General features: G+C 35.6%; 1 protein-coding gene across 1 annotated transcript in view; it reads right to left on the bottom strand.

The window, feature by feature from the left end:
- LOC148939175 (uncharacterized) overlaps nucleotides 1–16,420 on the bottom strand; it is a 96,031-nt gene that overhangs the window by 36,905 nt on the left and 42,706 nt on the right. Inside the window, exons 10-12 of the mRNA XM_089107024.1 lie at nucleotides 15,651–15,771; nucleotides 13,581–13,705; nucleotides 9,277–9,502 (exon numbers count right to left, since the gene is read on the bottom strand). Coding sequence (XP_088963150.1) covers nucleotides 9,277–9,502; nucleotides 13,581–13,705; nucleotides 15,651–15,771 — 472 coding nt within the window. The remainder of the gene's footprint in view (nucleotides 1–9,276; nucleotides 9,503–13,580; nucleotides 13,706–15,650; nucleotides 15,772–16,420) is intronic.

The following is a 16,420-nucleotide window of genomic DNA, read 5'->3' as shown; positions in this document are numbered from 1 at the left end:
CCACCACAGCCCTCAGGGCAAGGGTTGTAAGTTATGCCCAGGGGGCATATACGGTTTTTATAGAAGGCTTTGTCGTAGAAACTTCTAAAATTGCTCATTCGATTGGAAATTGAAAGGGCTAGGGTCCTTTTTAATAGTCGAAAGTGATTGAAGGGTAACTAACCCCCTCTCACTCCCACCATTTGCCCCAACACATCCAATCAAAATTTTTAGATAGCCATTAGGTTCAACGTAGTTGACAGTTCTGGAAATTAGGTCTTTGAGGATGAAACCCCCTCCCCCATAGCCCTCAGGGCAAGGATTATAAGTTATGAACGGATTATATAATCATGAAGGATTATATAATTATGAATTATGGAATTATGATTATATAATTATGAAGGATTATATATAATAGTTCATAGTTATGAAGGATTATATAAAGAATGATGCTGGCACAATGTTTTTTTTCGTTTTTTTGTTTTTTTGTTTATTGGTTTTAGACCAGGGCAATTCGTATCGAAGGAGGTGTCGTAGAAACTCAGATAAGCGCGCGTTCAATTGGAAATAGGAAGGGCTCGTACCCTTTTGAACAGTTGGAAGGGATTAGAGGGCGCCTAACGCCACTTCAACGCCCACCATTATCCTAGACACATCCAATCAAAATTCTTAGATAGCCATTTTGTTCAACGTAGCTGAAAGATCAAGAAACTAAGTATTTGAGGAAGACACTCCTCCCACAGCCCTCAGGCCAAGGGTAGTAAGTTATGCCCTGAGGGAATATTAGGTTTTTTATTGAAAGCGTTGTCGTAGAAGCTTCAAAAAGGGCTCATTCAATTGGAAATTGAAAGGACTAGTGCCCTTTTTAAAAGTAGAAAGTGATTGGAGGGCAACTAACACCCCTCTTATGCCCACCATTTTTCTAAACACACCCAATCAAAATTTTGAGATTGCCATTTTGTTCAACGTAGTTAAAAGCTCTGTAAATAAGGTCTTTGTGGATGAGAAAACCCCCACAGCCCTCACGGCAAAGGTTGTAAGTTATGCCCTGGGGTATATAAGGCTTTTGTAGAAAGCGTTGTCGCAAAAACTTCCAAAAACGGCCTATTCAATTGTAAAAATGTAGGGCTAGTGCCCTTTTTAATAGTTGAAAGTCATTGGAGGGCAACTTAACCCCCCTTTCGCGCCCAACATTTCCCCAAAGACATGCAATCAAAATTTTGAGATATTCATTTTGTTCAACGCAGTTAAAAGTTTTGGAAAATAGGTCTTTGAGAATGATAACCACCTCAAAGCCCTCAGGGCAAGGGTTGTAAGTTATGTCCTGGGGGCATATAAGGCTTTTATAGAAAGCGTTTTCGTAAAAAAATTCAAAAAAGGCTCATTTAATTGGAAATTGAAAAGGCTAGTGCCCTTTTAGATAGTCAAAAGCGATTTTAGGGCAGCTAAACCCCCTCTCACGCCCACCATTTTTCCAAACACATCCAATCAAAATTTTGAGATAGCCATTCTGTTCAACGTAGTTGAAAGTTCTGGAAACCAGATCTTTAAGGATGACAAACCCCCCAACCCCCTCAGGGCAAGGGTTGTAAGTTATGTCCTTGGGGCATATATGGTTTTTATAGAAAGCATTGTCGTAAAAACTTCAAAAAGGGCTCATTTAATTAGAAATTGAAAGGGCTAATGCCTTTTTTAATAGCCGAAAGTGATTGGAGGGCAACTAACCCCCCCCTCTCACGCCCACCATTTCCCAAAACACATGCAATCAAAATTTTGAGATATCCATTTCGTTTAATGCAGTTGAAAGTTTTGGAAATTAGGTCTTTGAGGATGATAACCTCCCCCCTCCCATGTCTCTCAGGGCAAGTGGTGTAAGCTATGCCCTGGGGGCATACAAGCTTTTTATAGAAAGCATAGGCGTAGAAACTTCAAAAAGGGCTCATTCTATTGGAAATTGAAAGGGCTAATGCCCTTTTTAAAAGTCGAAAGTGATTGGAGGGCAACTAACCCCCTCTCACGCCCATTTTTTTCAACGTAATAGATTTAAAGAACTTAGATCTTTAAGGATGATAACCCCCCCCCCACAGCCCTCGGAGTAAAGGTTGTAAATTATGCCCTGGGGGCATATAAGGTTTTCACAGAAAGCGGTGTTGTAGAAACTTCAAAAAGGGCTCATTTAATTGGGAATTGAGAGGGCTAGTGCCGTTATTAAGTCAAAAGCAATTGGAGGGCGTCCCCCCCCCCAAGCCCATCATTTCCCAAACACTTCCGATCAACATTTTGATATAGCCATTTTGTTGAACGTAGTTGAAGGGTCCGGAGATTATGTTTTTGAGTATAACATCCCCCCACAGCCCTCCGGGCTAAGGTTGTAAGTTATGCCCTGAAGGCATATAAGGTTTTTATAAAATGCGTTGTCGTAGAAACTTCAAAAAGGGTTCATTCAATTGGGAATTGAGATGGCTAGTGCCCTTATTAATAGGCAATAGCGATCGGAGGGCGAATGCCCCCTTCCCACGCCCATCATTTCCCAAAACACTTCCGATCAACATTTTGATATCGCCATTCTATTGAACGTAGTTGAAGGGTCCGGAAATTATATTTTTGAGCATGACAACCCACCTACAGCCCTCAGGGCTTAGATTGTAAGTTATGCCCTAGGGGTATATAATGCTTTTATAGAAAGCGTTGTCGCAAAAACTTCAAAAAGGGGTCATTGGATTGGAAATTAAGACGGCTATTGTCCTTTTTATAATCGAAAGTAATCAGAGGGAGAATCAACCCCCCCCCCCCCCACACCATGCCCATCATTTCCCCAAACATTTCCGATCAACATTTTGATACGGGCATTTTGTCCAACGTAGTTGAAAGGTCTGGAAATTATGTCTTTGAGGATGAAAACCCTCTTCCCCCCCCATAGCCCTTAGGAAAAGGGTCCTACGTTATGCCCTTGGGGCATATAAGGTTTTTATAGAAAGTTTTGTCGTAGCAGCTTCAAAAAGGGCTCATTCGATTGGAAATTGAGAGGACTAGCGCCTTTTTTTGTTAGTCGAAAGTTTTTATTAGTCGAAAATCATAGGGCAAATGCCCCCCCCCCCCATGCCCATCATTTCCCCAAACACTTACAATGAAAATTTTGAGATACAGAGCCATGTTGTTCAGCGTATCAGAAAAGTCTGGAAGTTATGTTTTTGAGCATAAAAATTCCTCCAGTCCTTGGGACGAGGGTCATAATCTATATCCTTGTGTCGTATCAGGTTCTTACAGAAATCGTTGCCATGAAAACTTCGAAGGGGGCTCATTGGATTGGTAATATGACGCTCTAGTGCTCTTTTTAAGAGTCAAAATGATTGTAGGGCAGGTACCCCCCCCACACACACACACGCGTCGTATTGTACCGAAATGCATCTAATAGAAATTTTTAGATAACCATTTTATTCAAAATAGTCTGAATATCATATAACAATGCTTTTGAGGTTGAAACAACCCCCAGAGATTAGGGCCAAGGGTTGTAAGTTATGCCCAGGGGGTATTTAAGTTTTTATGGAAGGGATCGTTGTTTAACTTTAGAAGAGGCTCAGTCTTTCTCGCTGATTAAATAAAAAAAACAAGTTTTTTAAACTGAAAGTAAGGAGCGACATTAAAACTTAAAACGAACAGAAATTATTCCGTATATGAAAGGGGCTTTTCCATCCTCAACGCCTCGCTCTGTACGCTGAAGTTATTTATTGTTTTAAAAAACAAAGCTGTGTGACAGAGTCAAACTTCAGCGTAAAGAGCGAGGCGTTGAGGAGGGGACAGCCCTTTTCATATACGGAAAAATTTCTGTTCTTTTTAAGTTTTAATGTCGCTCCTTACTTTCTGTTAAAAAAAACTTGTTTTTTTTATTTAATTTCTGATCGTTTTTTAGTTAATGCAGCTTTTATTTGCATACAATTTTTACTTTTCTTTTGCTAAATGGATGTCTTTACAAATTAAGGTGCGTAACTAACTTCTATATTCGTATATTTATCTTCTGGCAAAAAATACAAAGTTGCAGATGTTTGCAGCTATGAGCTTGAAACCTATGTAATAGGGTTTTCTGATACGCTGAATCTGACGGTGTGATTTTCATTAAAATTCTTTCACTTGTAGGGGATGTTTCCCCCTCTTTAAAAAATCGAGTAAATTTTCTCAGGCTCGTAGCCTTTGATGAGTAATACTAAACTTAATAAAATTTATATATTTAGGATCAGCATTATAAACACATTCTTTTGATACATTTATTGACACCAAAATTCCGTTTCTAAAAGTTTCGATTGCTATTGAGCAGTATCGCTTGTTTTTTTATTGTTTTTTTTATTACTTATATGTTAATACGTATATGAAGGGGTTCTCCCCTTAATCAATACCACGCTCTTTACGTTAAAAGTTAAAAAAAAAATTTATTAACAAAACCCAGAATCACAAATGCCGTTTAATTATAATAGATAGCTCTTTTGAAAGCACTAAAAAAAACTGTAGCGTAAAGAGCGAGGTATTGACTTGGGGGAGAACCCCCTCACATACGTTATAATTTCTGTTCGTTTTAAGTTCTAATATTCCTTCTTACATTTCAGTTGAAAAAACTTGTTTTTTTTATTTAATTTCTGATCATTTTTTAAATAATGCTTGGAAATCCGGCGCCCCCTTCATAGAAATGTCCCTTACCCCAAAGAAACATCCTCCACGGACATATTCTCCAGAGTAACCCCCTCCTCTAGCCCCCCCCCCCTATAGACAAAATCCTTCCTGAAAATGGTTGTATACTTCCCAATAACCAATAAATAATGCTGGCAAGTCCGGCGCCCCCTTCATGGCAATTTCCCTTCCCCCATGAAAACTTCCTTCATGAACAAATCCTCCAACATAACCACCGACCCACCCATACCACCCCCAACCCGAAAAAAAACCACCAGAAAACATCTGTATACTTCCCAATAACCAATACTGTATGTTAACATTGGGTAAAGTTCATAACTTTTAGCCCTCCCTCTGGGAACTTCGGGGGATTAAGTCATCCTAAAAGACATATTTATCATATTTTCGACCATGCTGAACAAAATGGCTATCTCAAAATTTTGATCGGGTGACTTTGGGAAAAAAATAAGCGTGGGAGGGGGCCTAGTTGCCCTCCATTTTTTTTGGTCACTTAAAAAGGGCACTATAACTTTTAATGCCCGTTCCAATGAGCCCTCCCACGATATTCTAGGACCACTGGGTCGATACGATCACCCCTGGGGAAAAAAAAAAAACAACAAACAAATAAACACGCATCCGTGATCTTCTGGCAAAAAATGTAAAATTCCACATTTTTGTAGATAGGTGCTTGAAACCTCAACAGTAGGGTTCTCTTATACGCTGAATATGATGGTGTGATTTTCATTAAGGTTCTATAACTTTTAGGGGGTATTTCCCCCTTTTTCTAAAATTAGCCAAATTTTCTCAGGTACGTAACTTTTGATGGGTAGAACTAAACTTGATAAAACTTATATATTTGAAATCAGCATTGAAATCTGATTCTTTTGATATATCTATTTGTATCAAAAACCCATTTTTTACAGTTTCGGTTACCATTGAGCCGGTTGGTTCCTTACTTACAGTTCGTTACCCCGAACTGTTTGAAAAAGACTATGTCAATATAAAACGAACAGAAATTAATTAAAAAAACTTTTTCCACAAAATAAGCTTTTCAAAAAAAAGTAAAGAACTTTATTAAGCCAAAAATGAACAAAAAATAGAATCACATTATTTACTAAGCATACAACTCCAACAAATCAGAATCAATAAATAAATGAAATCCAAAAGGAACAGAAATTAAAATAAATAACAGAGTCAAACTCAAAACGAGCAGAAATTAAGCATGGGGTTCTAAACCCCATGCTTTTTAAAAGCCAGAATATAATTTGTACTTTACTAAAAAAAAATTCTTTTAAATGTTTTCACTTTTATAAATTTAAGAATACAAAAATTAATTAAGATTTTACGGAATAAATATCAGCATATGTATATTAAACTGACAATGCACATTTTTTCAGTAAATTCATTTACTGTTTTCATAAAGAAAAGTTTTTAAATGAAGTTCTTTTTCAGGGGGTATTAACTTTTTAAAGCGTTTTAATAGAAAAAACCAGCTCAGGCATAAATAGCAGGAGTTTGACGAGGCAGTAGCCAGGTGTTATCTAGGATAGCCCTGATTAGAATGAAAATGTGGGAAAAAATCAAAACTAAAATTTGATTAAAAATAATAGTAAAGAAGAAAGTCAAAGCTAAAGTACAATGAAATTATATAAAATTTAAATAAGCTGAAAAGAAAATGAAGCTGAAAAGAAAAAAGAAAATATGAAGAGTTGCAGTTAAATTGTTTTACTTGGACTGGAAGCACATCGGACGAGCCTAATCCAGAATGCGTTGTTTGTTCTGAAATTTTGTCAAACAAATCTATCAAAATATTCTCTTCTAAAACGTAATATTGAGAGAAAACATGAGAATTTAGCAAAAAAAAAGGAGTTACAGCACTTTGAACATCTTTTGGAAGATCTTAAAAGTAAGAAGAAAACAATAAAACAGGTCTCTGGTGCAGAACAGAATGAAAGTGCTGTAAAAGCTTCTTATAAAGTTAGCCATTTGATTGCGAAAGCTGGTCAAAACCATACTAATGGCGAAATTCTAATCCTCCCTGCCGCAGACAAAATTGAGAAAGAGAGAGAGAGAGAGAGGATAGAGAGAGAGATAGAGAGAGATAGTCATCCACAGAGATAGACAGACACAGACACAGACAGACAGAGAGAGACAGAGAGAGAAACACAGAGACAGAGACACAGAGACAGAGAGAGAGAGACAGACAGAGAGGTACTGAGACAGAGAGACAGAGAGATAGATACACAGATAGAGAGCGAGAGAGAGAGAGTGAGAGAGAGAGAGAGAGAGAGAGAGAGAGAGAGACAGAGAGAGACAGACAGACAGAGAGAAAAAGAATTAAAACAATGACATTACCAAATGATACAGTTTCAAGGAGAACTAGTGATATGGCGTGTGACACAAATAAAACAACTTGAAGGAGCAATTCGAGGTGGTCCTTGCTTTGGTATACAACTCGATAAAACTATGGATGTCACTGGCATAGCCCAACTGATCGTTTTTGTACATAGAACTTTTCAAGATGGAATATTTGAAGATATTTTATTTTGTAAGACACTTAAAACATCGACAAAATGTGAAGATATTTTCAAGTTGTTAGATTCGTTATTTCCAAAAACCAGCTCAAGTAGAAAACTGTATGTCAGTGTGTATGGATGGTGCTAAGGCTATGAGCGGTCACATCACGGGGCTTGTAGGCCATTTTAAAAAGGTTTGAGCTAAGTAAAAATTCACTCAGTGTGTACTTCACCAAGAGGCTTTGATGGCTAAGAACCTCCCTGATGAACTTAAAGATGTCGTTGATCAGAGTGTAAAAATTGTGAACTTTATAAAAACTAAGCCTCAAAATTTCGTTACTTTAAAATTCTATGGCAAAAAAAAGGTAGCCTCCATGATCACTTATTGCTACATACTGAAATACGATGGCTTTCTTGGGATATGCCCCCAGAGCATAACTTAAAACCCTTGCCCTGAGGGTTGTGGGGGATTGTCCTCCTCAAAAATATATTTTCTATCTGGAAATCACCTATGCTGAAAGAAATGGCTATCTCAAATTTTGATTGGATGTGTTTGGGGGAATGATGGGCGTGGTGGGGGGGGGGGCTAGTTTTCCTTAAATCACATTCGACAAGTAAAAAGGGCACTATCCCTTTGAATTTCCAATCGAATGAGCCTTTTTTGAAGTTTACTACGACAACGCCTTCTATAAGAACCTTATATGCCCCCAGGTCATATTTTAAAACCCTTGCCCTGAAGGTTGTGGGGGAGTGTCCTCCTCAAAACCATATTTTCTATCTGGAAATCAACTACGCTGAACAAAATGGCTATCTCAAAATTTTGGGATTGTCCTCCTCAAAAATATATTTTCTATCTGGAAATCAACTATGCTGAACGAAATGGCTATCTCAGAATTTTGATTGGACATGTTTGGGGAAATAATGGGCGTCGGGGGGGGGGGGCTAGTTGCACTCCAATCACTTTCGACTATTAAGAAGGGAACTAGCCCTTTGAATTTCCAATCAAATGAGCCTGTTTTGAAGTTTCTACTACAACGCCTTCTATAAAAACCGTATATGCCCTCGGGGCATAGCTTAAAACGCTTGCCCTGAGGGTTGTGGGGGACTGTCCTCCTAAAAACATATTTTCTATCTGGAAATCAACTAGCCTACGCTGAACAAAATGGCTATCTCAAAATTTCAATTGGATATGTTTGGGGGAATAATGGGCGTGGGGGGGGGGGATAGTTGCCCTCCAATCACTTTCGACTATTAAAAAGGGCACTAGTTTTTTGAATTTCCAATCGAATAAGCTTTTTTGAAGTTTCTACGACAACGCCTTCTATAAAAACCTTATACGCCCCCAGGGCATAACTTAAAACCCTTGCCCTGAGGGTTGTGGGGGAGTGTCCTCCTCAAAAATATATTTTCTATCTGGAAATCAACTACGCTGAACAAAATGGCTATCTCAAAATTTGGATTGGATGTGTTTGGGGGAATGATGGGCGTGGGGGAGGCTAGTTGCCCTCCGATCATTTTCGACTATTAAAATGGGCACTAGAACTCTCGATTTCCTATCGAATGAGCCCCCTTTGAAGTTTCTACGACATTCCCTTCCATATGAAGTGCCTCTGGGAAAAAAATAGTAATAAATAATAAAACATTGGAGCCGTATGGCCTTTACTATAGGCAACGCTATAGCGTTGCCTCTGATAGCCCTGATTAGAAGACAAAAAGTGGACAAAAATCAAAATTGAAATATGATTAAAAATAAAAATAAATAAGAAAGTTGAAGCTAAAGAAAACTGATATTATCTAATATTTAAATCCTATAGAATCTTCACTCTTTATACTCTAGCTACAGCACATCTTAATCTAACTATAGATTAAATTAAAATTGAGCATAAATTGGAAGGAGTTTTGGGAGTGGCTTTCTCAATCAAAAATAGAATTTATTTTTTGTTATGAAATTGCTCTTTACTTTAATGCAATGTTTTTGTTACTTAGAATTATTACAAATCTACGTCCAAATGTTTTTGTTCCTAGAAAATACTTACACAATAATATTCATGTGTGGAGTTAAATTCATATCTTGATAGATGTAGAACTGATAAATATAAAGCAAATACAAAATGCAACTTACATCAAATTGCTTTCTAGAAAGACCACGTCTAATATGTTCTCTTCCAAGTTTCTTCAGTACATAGACAAATGAAACGTTGTCGTCAATGATTTTGAAAACACTGTTAAATCGGTTCATAACCAATGAAATGTGATGATGAAAAACATCGGCGTAAACTAGGTCATCAACGGAATACTGTTCAAACTTCTTGAACAGGTTTTTGTACTCTGGGTGAGCTTTGAACAATCTGAAGAAAACACTTAACGTTAGCATAGGGACTTCAACAAAGCTTGTTCTTGAAGATTCTACTTCTTCAAATATTCCAACTCTGGCAACTCACACAACAAAAGTAAAGATTTTGAAAATTTTTCTTGGAAGTGTTCACACACACAAAAAAAAAGAAGTCAAGAACAAAAAAAAAACAAAGATACTTCCTTGGGAGGAAGGATTTTTCCATTGAGGTGGAGCCAGATTTCCAGATTTTTTGTGGGTTATGTATAATACATGTATAATATGTGTACAAATCCTATTACTAGAAAATTGAAAGCATTCTTCAATTTTCTTGATACAAGTTCCCTACTCTCTTTTAGCTTGAATCATGAACGTAACCAAGGCCCTGTTTCAATCCCTCGTTCCGCCCCTGCACTACTCACGATTTCTTTATATTTGCATTTCATTTTTGTGCATTGTTACCTCTGAAATTTCTGACATCCATTTCTTTTGCTTTAGCTGTTTGAATAAACTCAAAACCATTTGAATATCTCATGACACCATAGATTCAAAAAAAAACTCTTTTTCTTTCCCAGTCACTTTTCTTCTAACCTTTGATATTTTGTCCATTATTTTCATTTGAGATTCGTTGTGATGTGAGTGTTTATGTGAGTAAAACTGTGAGTAAAGAGTGATTTGTAATAACAGTAACCGGAAGATTTAAAAAAGTTAGAATAAGAATAAAATATCAAAAGAGTTGGCTTTTAGGGGAGTTTTTATGGGGTGGGGAGGAAAGGTGGAATTTTCTACTCGGGGGATCTTGTATGGGGATAATTTTCCATGGAGAAGTAAGTTTCCAGGGAGTGAACTTTTTAGGGGAAATTTTACACTGGGGGAATTTTCCCGAATTCCTATACGATTTTTTTGGTCCTGCCTTTTCTTTACTAACTCAATTTTACGCGTGTAGATGTTAGGGTTGACTATTGGGGATAAATTTTCACCGGGATTGAATCGTCTAGAGGATACTTCCTTGGGAGGAAGGATTTTTCCCTTGAGGCGGAGCCAGATTTCCTGGTGTTAAATAAAAAACGATCAGAAATGAAATAGAAAAAATTGTTTTTCCAACTCAAAGTAAGGAGCAATATTAAAACTTAAAAAAACTGAAATTATTACGTATATGAGGTTAATAGCCCCCTCCTCAACGCCTTACTCTTTAAACTGAAGTTTACATTTTGTCCCAATTCTTGAAAAACAACTCCTGAAACACCAGGGTTATTTAACTTAGTTATGTGGGGGGCAACCCCCCCCCCCCACATATATATGTAATAATTTCTGTTCGTTTTAAGTTTTATTGTTGATCCTTACTTTGAGTTAGGAAAACTAGTTGTTGTTTTTTTTATTTAATTTTTTTTTTTTATTTAAAAAAACGTTTTTTTTTTATTTTTTCTAATTTATTTTTATTTAATGTTGTTTTAAATAATTTTATTTAATTTTTTTATTAATAATAAGTGAAATATAAGCCTTAAAAAAATCTTTTTGGGGCATATTTGTCAACTTCCCATGAGAGGTGAATGGAATAAATGGAATGGAATAAATATTCAGATAATTCCTTAGTTAACCTCTCACTTTCTTTCATTAGTAAATGTATATATTTGTGAAATATAAAGTTACACCTCGATTTGAAAGGTTGAATTTCAGAGGATGGCAGCCTTCGTCAGATTTATAGTAACCAATGATGAGGTAGTAAAAACTAAAGTAAAAAAGTTGATTACTTCAAATAAAAGTAAAAAGGAACAGCAAATATTCAAACACATAAAGTTTACTTTATACATGAGGAGCTTCACCGCTCACCGACCCTCTCCTCTTTAAACTATTAGGTTACCTCTCTCCAAACTTACACTCCTTACTCTCTCCTTACACTCGACCCTCTTCTCCTTACAGTAAACTTACACTCCTTACTCTCTCCTTACACTCGACCCTCTCTCCCTACACTAAACTTACACTCCTTACTCTCTCCTTACACTTGACCCTCTACTCCTTACAATAAACTTACACTCCTTACTCTCTCCTTACACTCGACCCTCTCTCCTTACACTAAACTTACACTCCTTACTCTCTCCTTACAATTGACCCTCTTCTCCTTACAATAGACTTACACTCCTTACTTTCTCCTTACACTCGACCCTCTCTCCTTACACTAAACTTACACTCCTTACTCTCTTCTTAAACTCGACCCTCTTTTCCTTACACTTACCCCTTACCTTACACCTTACAGTTTGAATTTCCGATTCCAATATTTTAAGAACGACTGCTCAAACATAAGGGCAACTGGAAAGGGACAAAAGTGTATTGCAATGCCACAAAAATTGAATGGCTTATTGATGTGCATTTATTCTAAATAATAAATCTTCAGCTCAAATATTTCGGAAGGCTAACAGAAATTAAAAAAATTATAATTACCTAGTAACTACGTTCGTTACACTCATTAATGCTATTGCAACGACAACATAAAACTTCAACGTAAAGAACAGGGGGCTAAGAAGAACAGAGGGTTAATTAAGAACAGGGGGCAGCATTTCACATGTACTAAAGTTTCTGTTTACTTAAGTTTTTATTTTCACTCTTTCTTTCATCAAAACCTTTTTTCTCTATATATGAAAAAAGTTGTTTTATTAAATAGCTACAAAAAAAAAGAAAAATCATAAAGAACTTCAAAAGATAAGAAAAATGATAAAAAATATTTGCTCAATTTTTTTTTCCCCAAATTCAATATATCAAAGAACGGGTTCCAGATAATGAGCAAAGCGTCCATAGTTACAAAACCTCTTCAAAATAGCCGGCAATATAATATAGCAAAGGAATTATGTAAAAAAGTAAAAACTAAAGTAAAAAAGTTGATTACTTCAAATAAAAGTAAAAAGGAACAGCAAATATTCAAACACATAAAGTTTACTTTATACATGAGGAGCTTCACCGCTCACCGACCCTTTCCTCTTTAAACTATTAGGTTACCTCTCTCCAAACTTACACTCCTTACTCTCTCCTTACACTCGACCCTCTTCTCCTTACAGTAAACTTACACTCCTTACTCTCTCCTTACACTCGACCCTCTCTCCCTACACTAAACTTACACTCCTTACTCTCTCCTTACACATGACCCTCTTCTCCTTACAAAAGACTTACACTCCTTACTTTCTCCTTACACTCGACCCTCTCTCCTTACACTAAACTTACACTCCTTACTCTCTTCTTAAACTCGACCCTCTTTTCCTTACACTTACCCCTTACCTTACACCTTACAGTTTGAATTTCCGATTCCAATATTTTAAGAACGACTGCTCAAACATAAGGGCAACTGGAAAGGGACAAAAGTGTATTGCAATGCCACAAAAATTGAATGGCTTATTGATGTGCATTTATTCTAAATAATAAATCTTCAGCTCAAATATTTCGGAAGGCTAACAGAAATTAAAAAAATTATAATTACCTAGTAACTACGTTCGTTACACTCATTAATGCTATTGCAACGACAACATAAAACTTCAACGTAAAGAACAGGGGGCTAAGAAGAACAGAGGGTTAATTAAGAACAGGGGGCAGCATTTCACATGTACTAAAGTTTCTGTTTACTTAAGTTTTTATTTTCACTCTTTCTTTCATCAAAACCTTTTTTCTCTATATATGAAAAAAGTTGTTTTATTAAATAGCTACAAAAAAAAAGAAAAATCATAAAGAACTTCAAAAGATAAGAAAAATGATAAAAAATATTTGCTCAATTTTTTTTTCCCCAAATTCAATATATCAAAGAACGGGTTCCAGATAATGAGCAAAGCGTCCATAGTTACAAAACCTCTTCAAAATAGCCGGCAATATAATATAGCAAAGGAATTATGCTGAAACTTTACTTTGGGACTATTGCCCTATGGTATTTGGGAATCCCGTGGAAGGTTACCTGGCCTGTCTCAAGGACCACCAAAAGTAAAGTGAATTTTAGCAAAAATTGGGTATAAAGTCAAGTTTCTGGTCAAAATAACCAAAGATACCATTCAATAGATTTTTGGTTATGATATGGTTAAACTTATTTTTTATTGTTAAAATAATTAGAAAACTCTTACTTGATAAAGACACGTTTGCCAATTTCAACGTTGCGAGGGGCAATAGCCCTAAACTCCTCATGCAGGGTATCAATTTCTTTGCCGTATAGTCCGGTAACAGGGTCAGCTTCCTCGGGTGTCGCAACCTACAAGTTGATACCTGTTAGGGATTTATCATTTAAACAACCAAAATATCAAAGGATAAAATATGATGAATTGCTTTATAAAAATAAGGCTTTTACATTGCTATATTTCAAATGAGTTTTTAAATCTATTGAAATTTATACAACAAAATTGGAAAATAAAACGATACAAAGAACATTAAGAAACATAAAAAAAAACTAAGTCAGCTACTGGGTACCTGGGTTAGGTCTTTTTTATATGCTAAGTCAGGATAACTGCTTGCTAATTTTGGTACCGAAAAAATGTAAAGATATCAAAAATCGATTATGTCGATTGCTAATTTCAGGGCCAATGAAAGTCAATTGAGTCAGTTCTGGGTTTTAATTTATCTATCGATGGTGATTTGTGGTAGTTTTACGCTTGGAAAATTATTTGACATTATTTCTGCTTAATTTTGGTTTGATGTAACTCTTTACTTTTCTTTGAAATACTTGTTTTTCGGAATATTTTTTAATTAATCTCTTAATAAGTTGTACTGAATAGTTTTCACTTGAAACTAGTGCCAAACTCATAGTATTCCTTGCCAAACTCCAGCCTCATGTATTCGCCTCATTTCGTAGATATAATACTGGCCAACTTTCATCCTTATATAATAAACTATCTTTATGCTCTTGGGCAATAGGCACTTCTTTTGGAAGGTTCAAGGTCAGCTGTAGAATTAGGGCCAGAAAACAGAGAGATATGCGGAATGTCACGAACCTAGTCATTGACTTTGACTCCCAAATTAGATATCAAAATGCACGAGCCCAGGTGCTGAGGACCCCATTTTAGATTGAGCCCAAACATGAGGTGTGGAAAATGTTTTCAAAGATCTAATCAATCAAAGATAGAGCTAAAAGAAAGTATATAGAACAAACAAGAGAAAACGAGAAGAAAATGAAAGTATGTATCAGTAACTTATATTATAAAGTATGAATAAAAAAAAAGTCAATACATTCATCAATGGGTAAATTCTAAATCCCTAATAACATCTAAATTTGATTAGGAACACATAGCTTGGTTATTTTCATTATTATTGTTAGTTTCCTGTCAAAATTTCTAACTTCTATTGATCAAAAATTGTCTTAGTTAAATTTCAAATTTTTCAACCTGTGTTTGACTCCATTTCAAACACAGGAACATTTCTGGGATTTTCTGTCCAAAATACACCTTTGGGTATTTATTCTTATTCTCACTATCTGTTTTGAGTACTTTTTAATACAAACGTGAAAAAAAAAATCAATCATAGAGGGGAGAGGGGAGGTGAACTTGAAGAGGAGAGGGGAACTAAACTGAAGAGGGGAGAGACCCTTGCGGGGGGGGGAGGTGAACTTGGGCTCGTTCTCTCGAAGTCTGCATGTTTTTCTGCATGTTTGTTTTATTTATACAATTTTTCCATTTTCCAGTTTTTATTTACTCTGGAAAAAATATTGTAAGTAGGAATTGTCTAAGGCTTGTAGCCCTTTCTGTCTTTAACAGCTCACAGAACTAGTAAAATTTTATTTCTTCTAATAGTTCACCATTTTAAATTATAATTACTTGTACTGTAATACACTGTTATTCTGATAAAAAGAGACTGAATGCAGACCGACAGCCTTTTGAACTGGGTAATAGAGCTATACACAAAACAAAGTCATATCCAAAACTGTTAAACTGAGCAGTCGTTATGGAGAAACAAGTCTATTTTCTTACAGTTGCAAGTTTGTTGGTTTTTTAATTTAAATTATAGTAAGTAAGTTATTTATCATGAATTTAGTTCTTGTTTAAAACGTCCCTAGAATGTCAAGCTTCCCACTGCACATCTCGTTAGTTAAGACAATATCGAACTGTTAAAATAAAAAGGAAATGAATTTACATTTTAGAAATTGATGGAATAGTGATGTCAAGACATTTTTTTCTAAGAATCATAAGAAAAAAAAACATTGATACCTTGAGCCCTTGGCCGATGACGCCAATAGAAACATCAAAAAATTTTTTCCATGCTTCAACTCCTGCAGCGTCAAGACCTTGAGATTCTTGGAGGTAACGAATTAAAATTTCTTCGAAACTTCTACGAAATAAATCATTGTTGGTTAATACATTTTCGTTCTGTATAAGAACATTTGCATGTAGAAATATTTGTAAGATATCTATAGGAGTTGAGAGAGGAGGTTTCAGCTGGTAATTTTTGAAGAATATAAAAAAAATTAAACATACACTATATGTATATATATACACACACATATATATATGTATATATATATAAATATGTATATATATATATATATATATATATATATATATATATATATATATATATATATATATATATATATATAAAACCAAAAAATTCAATAAAAAAAAAATTTAAGAATTAAAACCAAATACCTAACAACAATAAAAGCGAGTCATTCGCCAATATCCGCGATTTGCACAAAATCCAAAAAATTATGAACTGCCATCGACGGATACTAGCGAACAACTGAGGAATAAAAGAAAAGAAAACAATTCGTTCACTCAGAAAGAAAACGAACCAGCAATTACATAAGTTGGAGAACTATGTCATCTGATGTCGGATTTTAATTATTGCATTTCTTGCAGACACCCTTTGAGACCTAAGGGGTTGTTCACGTGTTTGTGTATATGACTGGGAAAGTGGTTCAAGGTTTATATCAGGGTTTACTAAAGTATCGGCTTCTCTTTTGAGAAAACCGAAATAT

This window comes from Artemia sp. Qi Xiang Cuo, chromosome 21 (assembly GCF_049724085.1).
Source record: "Artemia sp. Qi Xiang Cuo chromosome 21, ASM4972408v1, whole genome shotgun sequence".
Classification (NCBI taxonomy): domain Eukaryota; kingdom Metazoa; phylum Arthropoda; class Branchiopoda; order Anostraca; family Artemiidae; genus Artemia; species Artemia sp. Qi Xiang Cuo.
This window is presented reverse-complemented; position numbering and strand designations above follow the sequence as displayed.